General features: G+C 34.9%; 1 protein-coding gene across 2 annotated transcripts; it reads right to left on the bottom strand.

The window, feature by feature from the left end:
- Positions 1–8,827: 8,827 nt before the first annotated feature.
- On the bottom strand, positions 8,828–22,117 carry LOC115963230 (vesicle-fusing ATPase-like). 2 transcript variants are annotated; one of them, XM_031082161.1, is made up of 24 exons: positions 21,736–22,117; positions 18,062–18,093; positions 14,451–14,617; positions 13,815–13,910; positions 13,653–13,725; positions 13,517–13,567; positions 13,255–13,383; positions 13,016–13,173; positions 12,820–12,928; positions 12,649–12,748; positions 12,217–12,272; positions 12,075–12,137; positions 11,853–11,935; positions 11,651–11,784; positions 11,221–11,425; positions 10,753–10,890; positions 10,606–10,666; positions 10,461–10,520; positions 10,222–10,280; positions 10,042–10,126; positions 9,833–9,955; positions 9,639–9,698; positions 9,420–9,541; positions 8,828–9,320 (listed from the first exon to the last, which is right to left on the bottom strand). In XM_031082161.1, exons 1-24 carry the CDS (start codon positions 21,881–21,883, stop codon positions 9,038–9,040), a joined length of 2,595 nt encoding a protein of 864 aa, XP_030938021.1. In that variant the 5' UTR covers positions 21,884–22,117; the 3' UTR covers positions 8,828–9,037. The 2 variants fall into 2 exon arrangements, with proteins under 2 accessions (XP_030938021.1, XP_030938022.1); XM_031082162.1 differs by lacking the exon at positions 13,517–13,567.
- Between the last annotated feature and the right edge of the window lie 474 nt (positions 22,118–22,591).

The following is a 22,591-nucleotide window of genomic DNA, read 5'->3' as shown; positions in this document are numbered from 1 at the left end:
CAAAGAGAAAGAGAGCTAATGAAAAAAGGGAGAGAATCACTAGTCGTGAGTCCCCAAGCCCGAGACCAATTAAAAAGAGTCCCACTGAAAGAAGCAAGCATCTGATCACCGAAACTATCCAAATCCTCAAAAGTTCGCCGATTCCGTTCCTTCCAAATACACCAAAATATGCACAACGGAACTAAATTCCATTTCTGAGACGAGTGCTTCCCCAACCAATTCCACCAGCCAAAAAGCAAATCTGGGATCAATCTAGGTACAACCCAAGATAGGCCAAAGGTTATAAAGACAAAGCTCCATAACCGATAAGCCATCTCACAGTGAAGAAATAAGTGATCTACCGTCTCTCCCCAATTTCAACACATAATGCACCAGTCCATAAAAACCAATCTCCTTAATCTTAGATTATCACCTGTTAGGATCTTATTCCAAGCTACACACCAAACAAAAAAGGAAACTCGCCTAGGGGCCTTTACTTTCCATATAGCTTTCCAAGGAAAGACAATTGAAGGAGAATTCCTTAATTTGTTATAATATGACCGGATATCAAAATCTCCATCAAGCTTCAACTTCCATCTCATCCGATCTCCTACATCCATTGGAGAAGTATTAGCTCCCAAAATACAAAGAGAATGCAGCCCTTCATCCATCTCCCAATCATTAAAAAATGCAACGTCAGCATTTAAATTAAAAAACTTAATTTATTAATTTTAACTAAATAAAAAAAAATTTAAAAACAGAATTAAAAACTAAAAATCATATGAATTTAGATTTAAGTATGTCTTGAACAAGAACAAGAAGAACACAAAATCAGATTTAAGATCACAAACCCAGAAATTAAAAAAAAAAAAAAAAAAATCCAGATTTCGCTCTAATCCAAATGGCAGGCACCACCACGAAGGTGGTTCTTGCCTTCTCTCTCTAAAGTCCGAACACAGAAACTCCAAACACTTAGACCAATTCTCTTACTTTTTGCAAACACTCAGATCTAAACGAAATTGAGCAGCTCCTCCACGATAAACAACAAGCACCACCACCCATGGATGGCTTCCAAAGCTCTCTTATCTCATTTTCTTTCTCTCTACCCGAACCAAAAGCTACTCTCTTAAACCCACATTCTCAAACTTCCAAGCTTCGATCTACTACCTAGGAGATCCATACTCGGCGCATGAGCCACATAATGAAGGTGTGAAGGCTAAAGGTCTCACGAGTTGACCACGAACCACAACGGCGGTGGAAGCACGTGAAGAATGTTGAAGTGGGCCGTGTGTGGCTTGAATTGCCACAAGTCCACATCCTCATTGCCTAAGTCGGTCACTATTTGACCAACTCCTATTTGGAATAGTAACCCACCACTTTAGCCGACTTTGACATATATATATATATATATATTAGGTTTTGAGTAGTAATGTCTAGTCATGAGATTAAAAAAAATATAGAGAGATTTCCAATTAACCTAGTAAGCAAGCTGCATGAGAGAAAATAGAGAAAAGAGAGGCAGCCAATTTCTATTCTTATTTTTTCTGTGAGAGAGTGCTAGGGTGTAATTGGAATTTGGGTTTCTTGAGAGTGTTCTTGTGCACTGTTGTATTTTCCCTGATAATAGTGAAATCCCTGCAACTCCGTGGACGTAGGCAAATTGCCGAACCACGTAAATATTGTCTTGTGCGTGTGATTATTTTTCTTTGACATGTATTTTTCTCTATTTATTTTGTTTCTCACAGGTTAGGAATTTTTGGTTAAATTCCCTACAACTGGTATCAGAGCCTAGGGTTAGGTTTAAGTGGGAGCAATGGCAGAGGAAGCAGGAAAGGCGTCTGGAATAGAAAAGTTTGATGGCACAGACTTCGCGTATTGGAGGATGCAGATTGAAGATTATCTCTATGGGAGGAAATTGCATCTGCCTCTTTTGGGGACAAAACCTGAGACTATGAAGGCTGAGGAATGGGCTCTTCTTGACAGACAGGTACTAGGAGTTATCAGGTTAACTCTGTCTAGGTCTGTTGCACACAATGTTGTAAAAGAGAAGACCACAACAGATCTGATGAAGGCTTTGTCTGGTATGTATGAAAAGCCGTCAGCAAACAATAAGGTGCACTTGATGAAGAAACTGTTCAATCTGAAGATGGCAGAGAATGCATCAGTAGCACAACATCTGAATGAATTTAACACTATCACAAATCAATTGTCATCTGTAGAAATTGATTTTGATGATGAGATTCGTGCTCTGATCGTCTTGGCTTCTTTGCCAAACAGTTGGGAGGCAATGAGGATGGCAGTAAGCAATTCTACAGGAAAAGAAAAACTCAAGTACAATGATATACGAGATTTAATTTTGGCTGAGGAGATTCGCAGAAGAGATGCAGGTGAATCCTCAGGATCTGGTTCTGCCCTAAACCTTGAGACAAGAGGCAGAGGTAATAACAGAAATTCAAATCGGGGCAGATCAAAATCCAGAAATTCTAATCGGAACAGAAGTAAATCTAGATCAGGCCAACAAGTACAATGCTGGAATTGTGGGAAAACAGGTCACTTTAGGAATCAATGCAAAAGTCCTAAGAAGAAGAATGAAGATGATTCTGCTAATGCTGTAACAGAAGAGGTACAGGATGCATTACTTCTTGCAGTAGACAGTCCACTTGATGATTGGGTCTTGGATTCAGGAGCTTCGTTTCATACCACTCCACACCGAGAAATCATACAGAATTATGTTGCAGGTGATTTTGGTAAGGTGTATTTGGCTGATGGTTCAGCCTTGGATGTTGTGGGTATGGGAGATGTTCGAATATTGTTGCCCAATGGGTCTGTTTGGTTACTGGAGAAGATTCGACATATTCCTGACCTGAGGAGGAATCTGATTTCTGTTGGACAACTTGATGATGAAGGACATGCAATACTATTTGTTGGTGGTACTTGGAAGGTTACAAAGGGAGTTAGGGTATTGGCTCGTGGAAAGAAAACTGGTACTCTGTACATGACCTCAAGTCCAAGAGACACAATTGCAGTTGCTGATGCAAGTACTGATACAAGCCTATGGCACCGAAGACTTGGTCACATGAGTGAGAAAGGGATGAAGATGCTGCTGTCAAAAGGAAAATTACCAGAATTGAAGTCCATTGATTTTGACATGTGTGAAAGTTGCATCTTAGGAAAGCAGAAAAAGGTGAGCTTCTTGAAAACTGGCAGGACACCGAAGGCTGAAAAATTGGAGTTAGTACACACTGATTTGTGGGGGCCTTCTCCGGTTGCATCCCTTGGAGGTTCAAGGTACTACATCACTTTCATTGATGACTCAAGTAGAAAGGTATGGGTTTATTTTCTGAAAAATAAATCAGATGTATTTGAAACCTTTAAGAAGTGGAAGGCCATGGTTGAGACAGAAACAGGTTTGAAAGTAAAATGTTTGAGGTCAGATAATGGAGGAGAGTACATAGATGGAGGGTTCAGTGAGTATTGTGCTGCACAGGGAATTAGGATGGAGAAGACCATTCCTGGGACACCACAGCAGAATGGTGTGGCTGAGCGCATGAACAGAACTCTCAATGAGCGTGCTAGGAGTATGAGGTTGCATGCTGGACTACCAAAAACTTTTTGGGCTGATGCTGTTAGCACTGCAGCTTACCTGATAAACCGAGGACCTTCAGTTCCCATGGAGTTCAGACTTCCTGAAGAGGTTTGGAGTGGTAAAGAGGTAAAGTTTTCACACTTAAAAGTTTTTGGTTGTGTTTCCTATGTTCATATTGATTCTGATGCTCGTAGTAAACTTGATGCAAAGTCTAAAATATGTTTTTTCATTAGCTATGGTGATGAGAAATTTGGCTATAGGTTTTGGGATGAACAAAACAGGAAAATCATCAGAAGTAGAAATGTGATATTTAATGAACAGGTTATGTACAAGGACAGGTCAACTGTAGTGCCAGATGTTACAGGGATAGATCAAAAAAAATCTGAGTTTGTCAACTTAGATGAATTGACTGAAGGTACTGTCCAGAAAAGGGGTGAAGAAGATAAGGAGAATGTAAATTCACAGGTAGATCTGAGTATACCTGTAGCTGAAGTTCGCAGATCTTCCAGGAACATTAAACCTCCATAGCGTTATTCACCCACTTTAAATTATCTCCTGTTGACTGATGGTGGTGAGCCAGAGTGTTATGAAGAAGCCTTGCAAGATGAGAATTCAAGCAAGTAGGAGTTAGCCATGAAGGATGAGATGGATTCTTTGTTGGGGAATCAGACATGGGAACTGACTGAATTGCCAGTAGGAAAGAAGGCTTTGCACAACAAGTGGGTATACAGAATAAAGAATGTGCATGATGGTAGCAAACGTTACAAGGCCAGATTAGTTGTTAAAGGGTTCCAGCAGAAGGAAGGCATTGACTACACAGAGATATTTTCTCCAGTTGTAAAGATGTCAACAATCAGACTAGTACTGGGAATGGTGGCTGCAGAAAACTTACATTTTGAGCAGTTAGATGTGAAGACAACATTCCTTCATGGTGACTTGGAGGAAGACCTTTACATGATTCAGTCAGAAGGGTTCATTGCTCAAGGACAAGAGAATTTAGTCTGCAAACTGAGAAATAGCTTGTATGGCCTAAAACAAGCTCCTAGACAGTGGTACAAGAAATTTGACAGTTTTATGCACAGAATTGGGTTCAAGAGATGTGAAGCTGATCACTATTGCTATGTTAAGTTTTTTAACAATTCTTACATCATATTACTGTTGTATGTGGATGATATGCTTATTGCAGGGTCTAGCATTGAGGAGATTAATAATCTGAAGAAGCAATTGTCCAAACAGTTTGTAATGAAGGATTTAGGAGCTGCAAAGCAAATCCTTAGTATGAGAATCATTAGAGACAAGGCTAATGGTACATTGAAGCTTTCACAGTCAGAGTATGTGAAGAAAGTTCTTAGCAGGTTCAACATGAATGAAGCTAAACCAGTGAGCACACCCTTGGGTAGTCATTTCAAACTAAGCAAAGAACAGTCACCGAAGACAGAAGTAGAAAGGGACCATATGAGCAAGGTGCCCTATGCCTCAGCTATTGGCAGCTTGATGTATGCTATGGTGTGTACAAGGCCAGACATTGCACATGCAGTGGGAGTTATGAGCAGATTCATGAGTAGGCCTGGAAAGCAGCATTGGGAGGCAGTTAAGTGGATTCTGAGATATCTGAAGGGTTCATTAGATACATGTCTTTGCTTCATAGGTGCAAGTTTGAAACTGCAGGGTTATGTAGATGCTGATTTTGCTGGTGATATTGACAGTAGAAAGAGTACTACAAGATTTTTTTTTACTCTGGGTGGTACAGCTATATCATGGGCTTCAAATCTACAGAAGATTGTTACTTTGTCTAGTACAGAAGCTGAGTATGTTGCAGCAACTGAAGCTGGAAAGGAGATAATTTGGCTACATGGTTTCTTAGATGAATTGGGTAAGAAGCAGGAGATGGGCATTCTACACAGTGACAGTCAGAGTGCAATCTTTCTTGCCAAAAATTCGGCTTTTCATTCAAAGTCGAAGCACATACAGACAAAATACCACTTTATCCGTTACCTTATTGAAGATAAGCTAGTAATGCTTGAGAAGATTTGTGGATCTAAGAACTCGACAGACATGTTGACTAAGGGTGTCATTATTGAAAAGTTGAAGCTGTGCGCAACTTCAATTGGTCTTCTAGCTTGAGAACAAGAGGATGAGTTACAGGGATGAGAGACTGTGTTATGGAGGATTGTGGCTAATGTTTTTAGCTTGTGAGCCCTTAAGGGCTAAGGTGGAGCTGATGGAGGAGTTTGCTCGTGTAGCTTGATCAATTCAAGCCAAGGTGGAGATTTGTTGAAGTGGGCCGTGTGTGGCTTGAATTGCCACAAGTCCACATCCTCATTGCCTAAGTCGGTCACTATTTGACCAACTCCTATTTGGAATAGTAACCCATCACTTTAGCCGACTTTGACATATATATATATATATATATATATATATATATTAGGTTTTGAGTAGTAATGTGTAGCCGTGAGATTAAAAAAAAATATAGAGAGATTTCCAATTAACCTAGTGAGTAAGCCGCATGAGAGAAAATAGAGAAAAGAGAGGCAGCCAGTTTCTATTCTTATTTTTCTGTGAGAGAGTGCTAAGGTGTAATTGGGATTTGGGTTTCTTGAGAGTGTTCTTGTGCACTATTGTATTTTCCCTGATAATAGTGAAATCCCTGCAACTCCGAGGACGTAGGCAAATTGCCGAACCACGTAAATATTGTCTTGTGCGTGTGATTATTTTTCTTTGACGTGTGTTTTTTCTATTTGTTTTGTTTCTCACAGGTTAGGAATTTTTGGTTAAATTCCCTACAAAGAACACCTGCTCAAATGCTGGGTTTTTGTGCTTGTGTGATTTGTGTTCAGGTGAGCAAAATCGGAGCATGCATACAAATTAGAATTAGAATGTGTACTGTGACCCTATGATGGTGCGTGCATTGTGTACCAAAGTGTAAATGTCCCACAAAGACAATAAAATAAAGAAATGAGGGACAAATGGGAGTGTTAGAAACAAGAAAATATCCAAAAGCAAGAAATTTCTAGAGAAATAGAGAGAAACTTTAGGATGAGAGTTTGCTAACGTGAATTGCTCTTACAATCTCAGTCCCAAAGAGCTTTGCACCAAGATCTCGCTCTGTGATTAAAACCCAGATCTTCTTAGTTCAATCTCTTGATGTCTAGTTCGTTATCTCTCTAACTCATCATCTTTGTCTCTCTCTTTAACCCCATGGCCAATTGGTAGTGATTGGGTGGTCTATCGGTCCACATCTGAAAGAGAGAAGCATAGAGGATCCCCTTTTTTTTTGGGTTTGTTGAGGATTTGTGGCCATGGTTTTTTTTTATTTATTTTTTTTTATTTCTGAGTTTGTGTTCATGGATCTGGGTTTGTGTTCTTATTGTTTTTGTTCAAAACATTCATTGATCTCAATTCATATGATTTTTAGTTTTTAATTCTGTTTTTAATTTCTTTTATTTAGTTAAAATTAATAAATTAACTTTTTTTAATTTAGATGCTGACGTGGCATTTTTTAATGCCAAAAAATATTTTATTATTATTAATTTAGCCACATGGACAATAATTTAGTATTATTTATTTCTGCCGTTTGCCACGTCAGCTTTTTCCGTTTTTGATGTAACGGTAGGGACCAAAACGGAAAGCGTTTTTCAAGATAGGGACTAAAAACGGTAAAAATAAAATGTAGGGACTAAAATGGGAATAGCTTGAAAATGTAAGGACTAAACAGTAAAAATAAAATGTATGGACTAAAATGGGAATATCTTGAAAATGTAAGGACTAAAATGTGCTTTTTGTTAATGATAATTTGTTCTCATTAAAAATTAAACAATATCTTAAAAGTATTTTCAATATCTTGAACTATACAAATACATTATTTTAGTATTTATACTTGTACAATACACCAGCCAAGGCATGTGAGAATGCTAGCATGGTTGGATCTAGGACGTATACGTGGAACAACTGTGAGCAAAGTAAAAGGAACGCTGGTTGAAAGAGGGATCTTTAGCTCGTGCTAATGGCATGACCATCTTGAGGGAGAGTGAGATTTGCACCTGACATGGACAACCAATACTTGCACAAAAGGAAGATAGCATAACAACCCTCCCTTGTCATATGCTATAGAACACCCCTTGGCTAAGCTTGTGCTGGACTACTGTTATCACTCCTAACATCCATGATGTCTATTTCCTTGTCCGAGGTTTGCTCTCCATGTAGCAGCAAAGCCGCCCTTAGTCCCACTACCTTAACATTGGTGTTCTTTATCTCTCGTCCAGCCACTACATATTACAGTAGCTGTTTTAGGATTCAAATGGAGAAATCATTGTTTGACACTAGTCATTATGTACTTGGTAGCATTCCTCGAACTATAAGAGGAACATATTGCTGAATCATTAGGGCAAGAACCAAGAGAGAAACTAAGAGAAAAGCTAGAAAGTTTGGGTGAGAAAGTGAGGTAGAGAGAAAGATATCCTTTGGAAAGGAATATCACCATTGTACAAAACTTTCATTTTTCTTTACATAATAGAAAACAGAAGAGTGCAAGGGCGATTCCCCTTGCTCATTAATGGTTTTTTATATGTTTCAAAGAGTTTTCCACGTATTTCTCATGTCTCTTTTTACTTCTCATGTTACACTTTCTCTCTCTTTTGACATTAAAGTGTTAAAGCTTTCATTTTTAGTGTTCTTAGGCTTTTTCACTTAAATGTATTGTTAGACCTGTCACCCAGTCTTTTACACTACCTTTTACACTACCTGATAATTTAACTTGCACATACAATACTTAAGTTATACTATCTTCATCCCAATTTGTTTGTCTTCTATTTCATTTTGGGATATCTCAAAATATTGTCCTGTTTTTAAAAATAAAAGTCATTAATTTACTGATGTTCCTATTATACCCCTACTTTATTTTCAAAACTATTTGAAAAGAAAACTAACAAATATTTAAAAAATCAATCTAATTTGGGCATATTTTTTAGTTGCTTTGTTAAGAATAACTCTTTTTAAAAATTAAAAAAAAATTGATAAATTTATTTAAAAGTAGTTTTGTAAACTTATATATTTTTATAAGACAAACAAGACAATAAATGATATTCCTTTAAAAGTTTGACTTTTCAAATAAGATAAACAAATTGGGATAAAAAGAGTAGTATGCAATGTTTTTTTTTTCCTATACAACTAAACTTCTTAAGTTTCAAATTGATTATCATGATAATCAAAACTTATAACAAAATTACAATTGATATTATTCATAGAATTGATAGGCATAATCAAATACATAGTCATGTAGATTGTGTTTTGATATAAATTTAAATTCTCACTTCCAAATTAACCAAGTATTAACTCAAACAAAAATCATACCAAAGTTATAAGAGAGAGAGGACTTGCGATGAGGAACTCAACAAACACAACACCAAAACATATCAACTCCGAGTAAAATCTTAAAAAAAAAAAAAAATTCATCAACCTAAAATAATGAGTCCCTCAAGGGAGCTCTACATTATGTGAAGAAGAGGGCTGACTTGGAGGCATAGGTGGCTGCACATGAGTGGCAACAGCCGCAGGAGGGACCCCCAGATTAGCACTCCTAAAGTCCTCAGTAAGTGCCTGGATCTGAGACTGCAGGTTAGAAATCTGAGAACGGAGTTCCAATATCTGCTGGTCATGAAGCTGAGAATTTCTCTCTGTGTCGCAGGTTAGAATTTCTCTCTCTGTCGCTTGAGCTTGGGCCTGGGCTTGTCCTTGAGCTAACTCCCCGGCACTCTTACTAGAAATAATTTGTTGAAAATACTAGTTATATATCACGAAAGTTGGTATGTTAGTGTTGATAACTTAAAAAGAGAAATTCCAAGATGTGTTTACTCACTTGATGTAATTCAAATACTGCAAAAAGTCCCCCTCATCGATATGTTTCTGGCCACTAGAACAATCATGCGCATTCTCATTGGAGATGAGATCAATCAACAAATGCAATTTTTTAAGGGAAATCTGTAAAGAAAAGATAAAAACAAAAATGGAACATGGTAAAGTAGTGGCAAGTGTAATAGCGTAGTAAGCTATAAGATAATTCAAACAAGCTACTAACTTTCTTTGACACTGCTGCTTTAATTACTTCCTCATTGCGAATATTTAAGTGTAACAAGATCTGAAAAAATGACATGTAGAAGTTAACAATAAATTATACAAATGAAAGTATTAAAAAAAATTAAAATATTTATGCATAACGTACTTCTTACTTGACATTATGTGAACTCACATGATGCTATTGTAAAAACCTACCTTTTTTAAATCATCATCTTTCAATGGTGGAATTGCTACTTGGAGAGTAAAAACATCAGAGATTCCGATTTTCTCCAATATATTCCTTTCACTTGTGATTCCTAACACAAACACTTTTGTATCCTATTGTGAAATAGAGAAAGATTGAAATTAAGTTAAACTTCCTATTCAAATACCAAATATATCTCTAGCTAATAATTAGGTGATACCTTTGTAACATGCTTTCTCAGTAGACACTTTAAAGTTTCAGAAATTGCTTTTGGATATTGTCCAACCTCTGTATATCCTACCAATCTAAACATTAACAATTGACTTAGGTAAGCATAAGATGACAGTGGACGACAGAAATTGATGGCAAGAGTTTCAGAAAGTTCCAAATATAATATTACCTCTCAACATCATCAAGAATGATGAGGCTTGAACTGAACTTCAAGGCATCCTCAAAAATCTTTTAGCATTTGCAAAAGACAAGATTTGTTAGAGGAGACAACTGAATGTTTGTTAATCTAGATCAATAAATCATCCAAATCAATCTTTATTCTATTGAATTGTAGAAATGGTACAAAAAGAAAATAAAACACAGCTAAAACATATGACTATCATGGGCTAGATATTGATAGTAACAAACCTCCACAAGTTTTTGTGATTTTTCTTTTTCAGAGAAATCAATCATTGATTCAGGTTGAACCTACATTTGCAAATAAATCAAGATAAATGAAAGTATAACATGTGTGCTTACATGTATGTTCATGTTAATATATCAATAGACATACCATATTCACATGTTTAAAACGATTTTTTTGGACAATGTGTGCAGCCAAAGTTGTTTTCCCACTGTTGAAAATGATAAGCACATAAAAAACTAGAAATATACTTGCAAATGAAAGGCTATACTTATTATTTGTTGCAAAGATGATTACCACCCACTTGGTCCTGCCAAAAGGCAGGAAAGAAAGTGATGGGATTTACAATGCCAAAGGTTTTTTGCAACTTGATCAACTCTCTCGCAGGCTTCAGAAAGAGAAGGAACACAGGAGATGTCCACCAGGACATTTGACCTGCAATTTGCCATTTGTTAAAATATGAGAGTCAAGTAAGGAAAGAAACTAATCAGATTTTTTTTTCCTCGTTATGGGTGTTAAAATTTAAAGGACTAAAAAAAGCTCTTGCATGTTCGATCTACTTTAGATATAAATCTTAATAATAATATTTTTTTTTTTTCTTAAAAAAGTGCTAGAACCAAGCAACTACATTTCCCAGAAGTTAATAGTTGATAGAAGTTGCAAGTTCCAACCGTAAAATATCCTTGCTACATCCTAATTCGGACATGTACAAAAATATAAAAAAGAACTATAAATTATATCCATGTAGAGACAAAACTGATCCACCTGTACTTTTTTAGTTTTATAACTGTGGAGTTTTTGGTTGCACATCGTTCTTCAATGCCAAATTTGAGATCAGCTTGATTTACTCTGATATTTTTCTCTTCAACTTGCCCAATAGTGTTTTCCATGATTCGATTTATAGCATTTGACAATGCAAATCTTGTGAGACCAGCAAGGTCTGCTCCAGTCCAATTTGGAGTCAAAGAAGCTGCTCTTGTGCAGATTGCGTCAACCCATATAATCACAGGCACAGAAAGAAAAACATTGCAAGTACAAGTCAGAGATTCTAGCATCTTCAATACTATAAAGAACGCAAGAGACATACATATACACAATTAATTTCAATAAACAAATTGGATTAGAATACCACAATAATTAAAATTGCCAATACACATACATGAATATACAAAATAAAGCAAAGTAGCCACTTTACCTATCTCTTCAAGGTTAACATCTGATTCAAGCAAAGAGGTTTTATCTAAATTTTGGGTGTGAACCCTCAAAATCTCAAGACGCCCTGCTTCATCAGGGGTGCCCACCTCAAGAAGAAGCTCCAATCGGCCCGGTCTATGATTTGAACACAAGGGTGAGTATATGCAACAAAGAGAGAGAGAGATAAAGAGAGGATAAAATACCTTAAGAGAGCACTATCTATAAGGTCCAATCGATTTGTTGTTCCAACAATGAAGATGTTGTTTATACCAGAAAAACCATCAATCTGAAACACAACTTATAAGTTCCATATTGGACGAGATTTAAAAAAAGAAAAAAAAAATTCTCAAAATACTTCAATTGCTCAAATCAGTTTCATACGAAATGTTTATAAACATAATGAAGACTGAAGAGCATTCACTCACCATTGTCAATAATTGATTCACAATGCCATCCCGCATTTCTGATTGAGTGGATTGACCTCTTGTCTACATAAAACAATGCAATTCCTAACAATTAAATCATGTCAAACCTACAAATGAGTGGTTAAATTCTAAATTCTTTTACCCTTGCTATTGAATCTAATTCATCAAAGATGATTATATGGAGAGAACTATTATCTCCTGAAAAAGAAAGGGAAATAGAGGATAGTTAATATTCTAACATAATGTAATGTGAATTTAACTCAAATGTATTATATATTATTCTTTTCCTTGGATTCAGATTCTCTAAATTTCTTAGGTACTCTACTAAATAGATTTCCTTAAATCTTAACCATTCTTTAATGATTTAATGGTCTAGATTCTGCCATGTCAACATTCCACTAACAATAATATTAATTGTTTTGTTTGCAACATTATTTTGTTATTTTAAGAATATTATTAGTGGAATGTTGACGTGGCAGAATCTAGACCATTAAATCATTAAAGAGTAGTCAGGATTTAAGAAAATTTATTGATAGAGTACCCTAAGAAATCTAGAGGATCTAAATCCCTTTACCTTTAATCTTGTAGTCTTCTCTTGCTTCAGCGAAAAGACTTCTCACATTCTGCTCGCTCTGGCCCACCCACTTAACTAATAGCTCAGGGCCATTTACAACCTGCAATATGTCACATTATAATGGCTTTTTTTGAAACTGTGTTTTTATGTGGGGCAGAATGAGAGAGAGACCTTTGGTTCCACTACATCCAATAGTTCAGCAAGTTTCCTCATAAGCAAGGTCTTTCCTGTCCCAGGGGGACCGTATAAAACCATTCCTTTTACGTGATTGATGTTATGTCTGTATAATGAAAATCCCATTCATATTCATTAGATAGCTAGTGGAAAGTTCACGCAAAGCATAAAAGCTACAGTATATTATAATTACCTTTTGCAAAATGTTGGGCTAAGAAATCTACTGGCAAAAGCTTTTTGAATTATGGACCGAAATGTTGGTCCTATGCCACCAATGCCCAATGATATTAGCGTCTCCTCAATATTTCTCATCTGGATTTCTTTGTTGAAGCCTTTAGGGCGTTCGATAGTCTAAAACAAGGAAATAAATTTTTATTTGTAGTTACTACTTATCATAAGAGACTATAAAAAATTTCAAATTTTTATACTTACAATTATTGTTTCTTTGGTTATTTTGCCCCGTAGATTATCGCATTCATTAGCTCGTTCCAACCTTCTTATGCAAGTAACTTTAAAATAAGCCCCGATGTGAAATGACACATTCTGACCAATACTCATTATCTAAGGAAGAAAATAATAACGAGCAGATAATGTATCGTATGAGATTAGGACTCAGATGAAAAAAATAAACAAACATAAGATAAGTGTAACAGTAGCATCACACTTGCAACATTTTAGGTAGAGAGAATCATACTTGATTCTTAAACTTATTTCTCAGTTCTAGCGGCAGTTTATCGTAGTTAAGCTACAAATTATAAAATCTTGTTAGCACCATATATGGACACATAGATATGATATAAAATTTTTGAAAAAAATAAATAATCTAATACCTCAACTCCCTTGTCCAATTTATAAACTACCACCTTCAGTTCTGCCATGTTTGGCTCATTTGTGGGCTCAAATCTAGAAAGGAAACATTAACTAGAATGTCATATGAAGAATTAAAATTGATATATTTAAGAAATACAAGTGGAAGACAGGAGGATACTCACAATTGGACACTCACTGAGTATCCATCTGATGTATTGGCAAACTTGCATTGCATTGCATCCAAGGCTATCATTCCCGCATACATAGTATTGTCTTCTGTAATATCTAATTAAGGAACGAGCTCATGCTCCACAAGGTTTTAATATGGAAAAATTCTTAGGTACTTTTGGAGTACAGGGAAATGGTGCTCCCTCTTCTTACATTCACAATAGATCTCATTACGAATTTTAGGAGTGGACCCCACAATGAATGTAAGAGGAAGGAGCACCATTCTTCATGCTTTGAGAGTACCTAAAAATTACTCATTAATGTGATACCTTCTAAAAATAAAAAAGAAAAAGAAAAAATCAGACCTCAGTTAACAAATATTATGTGAAAATGAGAAAGAACATGTCTCCTCAACATCCATTTTGACGAGAAAATTTATGTTGAAATTATTTTTAGAATGCAAAGAAAACCAAAACAAATTAAAGTCTTCATTCAAATCATAACCACAATGGGACACTTCTTAAAAAATTAAAAATAAACGAAACAAGATGTTAAGAAGGAGAAGGAGCACACATAAACTCCTAGTTAATAACATTAGAATGCAAAAGAACGATTTAAAAAAGTAATTAATTAATTGAAGTATAGGATATTGAACCTCCACAATCAACTTGTTATTCACCAAGATATGACAGCTTTTCCTAGATTTCATTCGTGTAAAAGGGCCAATTGTGTTTTGCTCATAGTTCATGATTTCCCGAATGTGTTTCATCTTCATATAAGCCACATTATTTAATTTTGGATTCTCACGAAGAAAGACCTGTAACATCAAAATTGGAGTTGACGTAAAACTTTACATTAGGTTCTTGATTCAAGAAATGTTTGCTTGAAATGGAAAGTGAGAAGTTAATGTGGAGGAGAAAATCAAAGATTTTTGAAAAAACAAGAGAAAAGAACCGAGAGGTTTCTGCACTGCACAGTGGTTTTGGTATGTGGTATATGTGTGAGCGCTGATGAAACTGATAAGGCTGTATGAGAAAGCACTAATGGAACTAATAGAACTAATCATCATTCAAAAACCCTCATTTCCTTGCTCCAAAAATATGTCTATCGCTTCCTTAGCATGCCACCTTGAGAAGATCACCTACAATTGCTTCCAAGAACCCAACTTTCTCTCACGATTTTTCTCAAACATCTTATGTGCATTTGTAAACTCTTCCAATTTTCAATACAAGCTAATGGACCCACTCTCGCAGTTCCAAGTACCCAGCCCTTATGGCTATGAAATTATAGAGGAACAAGCGCTACCTTCTACTCCTTCCATTTCCTCGAACTTCAAAACATGAAAATTGTCTTTCCATTCCCTCCATTGATGGGATTTGAATGATTATCTTACTCCCCAAATCCCTCATTTTCTTTTTAAGGGAACTACCCTCATTTGAAATCCCCAAATTTGGGAAATTTGGAAGGGGTTGGGAGGTGTTCCACTTATTTTAAATGAGATTAAATTTTCAATTTTCCCTTTTGATGTTAATTCATATCTATTGTTTTAAAATTAGCAAACATGACTATTCCCCTCCCCTCCCTCTACTTAATTTTTTAAAATATCCAAACAAATGGAAGCAATATCTCTTTCCTTTCGGTCAAAACAGTGTGAAAAGAAAGGACAACGCCATTAATGGCAATGGCAAGTGGTGGTGAGGGAGCTCAAGGAAAGGCTCGGCTATGGCGATCTGGGTTAGAGAGAGAGAGAAAGGAAAGGGCTAAGAAAAAAGGTTTGAAAGTGACTATAGTTGGACATGAGCAAAGCTTATGATAGGGTTGAATTGGTGTGGCTTGAGAAAATAATGGAGAATTTGGGGTTTCACAATAAATGGAGAGAGTTAATGATGCGATGTATTTCCTCTGTGACATATGTTGCGAAGATTAATGGGATCCCCTAAGTTTGTATCACCCCAACTAGGGATTTACACCAAGGGATCCTTTGTCCCCTTATGTGTTTTTGAAATCTGCAGAGGGGCTCTCGGCTATGATTCAGAAAGTTATTGGAGTTGGTACTTTAAAGGGTGTTTTGACTTGTAAGAGAGGTCCAAGTGTGTCTCATTTATTATTTGCTGATGATAGCTTGATTTTATGTAAAGCTACTATTGAGGAATGTGATGCCTTGTAGAGAATACTCAAAAGTGTAAGGCATGAATTCTAGGCAACAACTGAATAGAGCAAAAACTTCATTTTTTTAGCAAGAATACACCAACTAATATTCAAGAGGAGGTTTAGTCTTGATTTGAAGCTCAAGTTATTCATCAACATCAAAAATACCTAGGACTCACATCATTGGTTGGCCATTCAAAATCCAATACCTTCTTGGATTTGAAAGAAAAGATGGCAAAAGCAGGCAAGGAAATATTGATTAAAGTAGTAGCTCAAGCGATTCATACTTATATTATGAGTTGTTTCAAAATCCCAGAATCTCTTTGTGATGAGCTAACAAGCATGGTGATGAATTTTTGATGGGTTCAAAAGGGTGACCAAAAGAAAATGGCGTGGATTAGTTGGAAGAAGCTTTGTATTCTTAAATCTCAAGGTGGTATGGGTTTTAAAATGTTAAAAGGAATTTAATTTAGCTCTCTTAGCTAAACAAGGGTGGAATCTCCAAACTGACCATAACTCCCTTGCCTATAGTGTTTTTAAAGCTAAATATTTTCCAGATTGTGAATTTGTGGAGGCTACGTTGAGTAGAGGACCATCTCTTTTATGAAGAAGCATCATCGCGGCCAACACATTATAAGGCAAGGGATGAGATGGAGGGTGGGAAATGGGAGGAAGGTTCGAATTTGGTCTGACGGGTGGCTTCTGGCTCCTACACTTTTCAAAGTGATGTCACCTCAAAACACCTTGGATAACAAAGTTATGGTTGGTGATCTTATTGATTGTAGCAGGGGTAAATGGAAAACTGATTTGATCCGTCATATGTTCTTGCGGCATGAAACAGAAATTATTTTGGGAATGCCTCTCAGTTCAACTCTTCCGAATGATTCTTTGACTTGGAATTCCACAGTCAATGGTATTTTCTATTAGAAGTGCCTATAAGGTAGTTACGGACTTAAGAGATCATCAGGACACAAGTGGTGGATCCTCTGATAGTGATATAAAGAAATTTTGGAGAAAATTATGGAGCTTACAAATTCCTAATAAAGTGAAAAAATTTGGTTAGAGTGCTTGTAAAAATATTTTACCAACTCTCTCTTAATCTAAAGAAGCGTGGTATATTGGGGGACTTCTTGTGGTTTTTAATTTTTTCCAGGGAAATAGATGATGAAGCTCTTACTTTGGTGGTGACAGTTGCTTGGGTGACGTGGTCAAATCGGAATAATAAGAGGCATGGGGCAAGGTGAAGACCAAGTTTTGATACAGTGGAGCGTAGATTACATTCGAGTGTATCAAATGGCCAATGAGATTCCTGTTATTGCTAAAAGCGTTGGCTGTCAATCTTGGATTCCACCTGCAGATCCTGTATACAAAGTAAATTTGGATGTAGCTATATTTCAGACTAAACTCCAGGCTGGGATTGGGGTTATAGTCCGTGACAATTAAGGCATGTGCTCGCTGCAATGAGTAAGAATTTTTTACTGCCTCTTGGTCACATGGAGGTTGAAGCCAAAGCTTTTGAAGAGAGTTCGTTGTTTGCTTGTGACATTGGTGTTCAAGAAATTATTCTAGAGGGTGATTCTCTTGGGGTTGTAAGTATTGCAGGAAAATCATCCCCACCTTCTTCTATAGCTTCTGTGCTGTATGGTATTATTTCCCTATCTCATGATTTCTGTAGTTTTCATGTGTCACACAAAAGGAGGAATGGTAATAAACTAGCTCACTTGTTAGCAAAACATGTTCAAAATGTTGAGCATTAATGTAACCTAGATTGAGGAGGGAGAGAGCCCTTGTTTCTTAGAATATGCTCTCTCAATTGATGTAATTTTTTTTCCTTTGATTTTATATGAATGCAGTATTTTTGTCGGGTAAAAAGTCCAACAAAACAAAATAACTACTAAAATCTTATGCTAGCCTAATCTAAGTGTGTGTGTGAACTATGAAGTTCCCTCTTAGAGACCATCACGTCAAGGATGTTTAGTAGTTTGGTTGAGAAAATGGTGGTTGATCAAATTGATTTTGATGATAAGGATTTCACTAAAAAGTATAAATATTACTACTTACTATTTTAAACTTTTCTCAACCTATCATGAAAAAAAATAAAAAGAAATCTTACCCAAAAATTTTCCGGTATACCAATTGGTGCACCTGTCAGAAACGGAAAGAATGATAGTCAAGTTGCATATAAGGCAAGTATAATTAAAAAGAAGGAAACAACACCTTCGGGGTCGCTTTCTTTAGGACTACTTTGAGTATTTTCAAAAGGATTTTAACCACATAGAACTCCAAAAACAACAATGTATAATAAGCTATAGATAGTACCATAGAATATAAATAAAAGAATTTCTCACTTTACCCTTTATTTTCTACTGATTATGATTTCCTTTTTTTATTTACAACAGGGTTTTAGTTGCATAAATCACCAAAACCATAGAAAAAGATTTTTTTTTTTTTGGATAAGTATTGCCATAAGTCATAGGTTATGATTTATGAGTATGAAAAATGCTCCAACCACAAACTGTCAATCTGGTGAGTGATTATTGATAAATGAAAAAATGATATTAATGGTGCGCCTAGATGAAAACAGTAAAAAGTTAGTTATATTAACAATTTGTAAAAATGTTGTAAAGTTTAGGAGAAATGGATTCTTAAACACTACTATTTTTTGTTGTTGTATTTAAATAGTTGGAGTTATTTTCAATTTTTTATTTTATAATTTGATAGTTACAACAGAGAATGGTGGGTTTGAACCTAGATGTCATGGAGACGTTTGGGGCTGTCAACCAGATCAGTTGAGTTACAAAGTTCTTATCATAAAAGTTGGGATCTCTAAAACCAGTGGATGTACAAAATAGTGACACATGTCCCTTTATCAATGCATATGATAACGACAAGCGTAATTTTTAAGAATGATGTAAACCGAAAACGCCATATGACAAACAATGATTTGTACACATCATAAATATTTGACCCCTCATAACGAGTTTCCTCAAATACTCTTTAATAAATTACCATACTTTTTTAACTGAAATCTCATTTTTATTTTAATAAAAAACTGCCATATCACCCACTATCGCTTATCATTGTTATTTAAAACAAAAAGAGATGCCCAGTTAAAAAAAATACTAGAGGAAAACCAAATCCAAAAAATTCTATGTCCATTGCACATTCTCAACAAATCCTAAGTGCAAGATTGTTACTAGCTATTACTTATAGGGAAAAAAATAATTTCAAATTATAACTAATAATAATTTACCATTTAGAATTTGTTGTGGGAGTATTGTAAAAATATTGTGGACGAAGCACTTCTCAAAAATATATTTAGAAACATTTCGTTGCTTCTAGACTTATCCCTTGTTTATTTTTGGTAATAACTATGGACATAAAAATCCAACAAAATGCACAATCAAGTTATTAGATTCATGGTGAGTTCCAGTTAGCTCAACTGATAAAATCTCTGATAGTTGAATAAAAAATATGAGATTCAATTTTTGTCTAAACTAAAAATTAATTGGTATTTTGGACTGATGATAGATAGTACAATTATCAAAAGCATACGCCAAATGTCGAAAACCATAAAAATCTTATTAAAAAAATCTTATAAAAAAATGTTATTACATTCATGTGTAAGACAATTAATTTCATCTCAAAATAAATCTATATAACTATGGAAGGAAGCCTAAAGTCATTTTTCCACTTTTTAAAGATGGAAAATGCTAATAGATGCACTTAGGGTAATGGTTAACAATCTATTTAAAGAAAGTTTTATGGGAAAAGAAAAAAAAAAGTAATTAATGTTTTGATAGTTTTTTTCATTTCTCATAAAAGTGGGGTCAAAACTCTCCTAAGGGCATCCGTTAGCTAAAATATATTTTCCCCATAATTAAATATATCGAAATTAGGAATTTTTTTTTTCCACTTTTTGACATAGGGGTAGTAAGCTATACTATTAATATGATCTATTTTTATTGTTATATTACATTATATTTTTTCCTTACAATTATATTTATTTTATTATCCTTTAAGTGTTATGCTTCTTTCTCCTAACCTTTCCCTTTCCTCACCTACTCCTTATAGATAGATATGGTTTTTTCCCTTTCCTCTCCAATTTTTTAGATTTAAATATGTTCTCTCCCTTTGCATCACAATTGTTTTTTTTTTTTTTTTGATCTCCATCATCAAAGTTACCCTCTCTCTCTCTTTTTCAATTTATTTCTAATCTCATTTCTTATTTTTTCAAATTTTTTTTTCACATATTGCTTTCTTCATAAATAGATTTTACGATTTTCTAGTCAAAGATTGATTGATTTATTTTATTGGTTAAGAATGATTGATATTATTTTGATGTACTGTAGATTAATCTATAATAGGTTTTGAATGCGTTAAATTTTCATTAGTGGGTGATTTCAATTTTATTTATATCTTTTTTGAATGAGTTTGTATGAAATGAATAGTGAGCAATAATTAAAATTGGAGCTAGATAATGAATAATTTTCTGAAAAATTGACCCGCAGGGTCCTGATTCAAAAACTATCTGATCCAATTGTTACGATATGCATGAGAATGTGTATTATAAACAAAGCATTGTATTTGAACAGATGATGAAAATTGTTGTTACATTTTCTTCGTTTTCCTGATTCATTACATTTTTCTTAGTTTCGATTGAACTTGTATTATGTAAGCTTTTTTGGTTTTAGGAATCTTTTTAGCATTGAATTATATTATTTTCGATATGTTAAAAGGCATTGTGTGCATTTGGCCCCAACTTATTTGCTATTTGCTTTTTGGATCTCCAAAAATCAGAGATGAAGCATAAAGTCGTTAAAGAATAAGATATTTGATTGAATTTTTAATAATGAATGTACTTGTTTCTCAAAAGAAATAATAATAAATAATCAATGTACTTTAAAAAAAAAAAAGTGAATGTATTTATTTTTATATATTGTTTTATTATAAATTTTGTTTCATTTTAACTTGCAAGAAAATATATTGATATTTATTGCCTTGGACACTATAGACCATGATGCACTCATCACATTATAATAATTAACCCTAAATGGTATTCTGAACTATGAATCTAAATATTTATGAGGTTATAGGAAATTTACTTGCAGCAAATCACATGTTTCTCATTTTATAAGTTTTGTTTGTGATTTAAAATTAAATTTATGAACACACATATTACCTTGAATAATACTATAATACTAATATTTAAACAAAAGTTATTTAATATAAAGGCAAAGGAATATACCGTATTAAATCAGATCAAATTATCCATTAGCTTGTCTATTATATCTATTATCAAGACTTTTTTTTTTGAGAAAGTATTTTGCTTATTTATTATACTTTATGTTTTAATTTAGTAAAATTTACATATTACACGTTTAAGCAGTTCAATCTTCAATGTATAATTAATATTTAAAAAAAAAATTCACAAAGATTAATATAATTGATCTTTATTTTTCTTAATTAATGAGATTTATAGTTTATTTATAAATTTATAATCAAAACTGTGCAACAAGTAACAAGTAGTTATAAATTAGAGAATTTCCCTCAAAAAAAAATTATAAATTAGAAAATTAAAAAAAAGATCCAAATTTTTTTTTTCCTAACAATAACAAGAAGCAGCAATCTACCGCTTAAAATTTGTATTAAAAATATTATAGACATATTTTTTTTTTTTCTTCTTTTTTCACTAAAAAGTACCAAAGTGCTTCCATCATCCATCCAATCACACAGGTCAACACAATTCAACACTGATGAAAGCACAGAGAGAGAGAGAGAAAAGACCTGAAGAGTTCTCCAAATCGAAAACAGCGTGAAAATTTCGCAGGGTCTGGAACTCGTTGGATCGAAGTTCTTCGTGTTGAGACCACTCGCCGTAAGCAGGCTCCAGCAACGAGGAAACCGGGATCGGTGGTTCTTCGTGTAGTACCATTTTGACTTTCTTGGAATTCGAATTTTAGATTTCTCGGCAACTCTGAAATCACTGCCTCTAACAAAGTCACAGTCACAGAGATCCAGCAAAAACAGAACCAAGCAGCGCTGCTTCTTCGACCCTATGGTTGAAGGAAGCACGACCTCCGCGTCGACGAACAACCCGGCCTCGTCAAATCTACTGACAGAAAATGAAGAAGCTAGAAGGCTTCAGAGTATGAATCAAAAAAATACTTCTCGTTAACATTGCCAGTGAAGGACAAAATACCTCTGGCTCCCAATTTGGTGTGAATCAAACAGAGACTTCCTAGTGTGAGTGTCCAGGTGTCTAAAAGGTGATACGTGTGCACGTGGTCTTTCATGTGGGCGAGTGTATAGAAATATACTAATCTACTTCTACTATCTACTCATGGTTTTAAAAAGGGACCAGACCATCCGATTCAACCGGTTTAATCGAAAACCAGATCATATTCTGGTCCTGTTATTAGTTAAAATCGAAAATAAAAGTAAATCCAGATAAACGAACGAAATGGGAAAATAGGCATAATTTCCCAACTATCTAGTTAATAGGTCCGGTTTTGAAAGAAATTGGGTTAATAACATCTCGAGTTTATGACGATCGATTTTGGGCTGTATAAATCGACTCTCACAGGGTCGGTTTTGATGGTCCGTGGCATCTGATGTGGCGTTATTGCCAGGTGGCAGCCAT

Source organism: Quercus lobata, chromosome 10 (genome assembly GCF_001633185.2).
Source record: "Quercus lobata isolate SW786 chromosome 10, ValleyOak3.0 Primary Assembly, whole genome shotgun sequence".
NCBI lineage: Eukaryota > Viridiplantae > Streptophyta > Magnoliopsida > Fagales > Fagaceae > Quercus > Quercus lobata.
Note: the sequence above shows the minus strand (reverse complement) of the source record. Positions and strands in the feature narration are given on the sequence as shown.

Bases quoted from the DNA above. Each gene is read 5' to 3' on its own strand.
- LOC115963230 (XM_031082161.1), bottom strand. From the start codon at position 21,883: ATGGTACTACACGAAGAACCACCGATCCCGGTTTCCTCGTTGCTGGAG. The intron at 9,699-9,832 runs GTAGGTTTTTAC...TCATTTTTTCAG, and splicing joins AAGATGATGATTTAAAAAAG to ATCTTGTTACACTTAAATAT. The intron at 9,321-9,419 runs GTGAGTAAACAC...AATTATTTCTAG, and splicing joins CAGTATTTGAATTACATCAA to TAAGAGTGCCGGGGAGTTAG.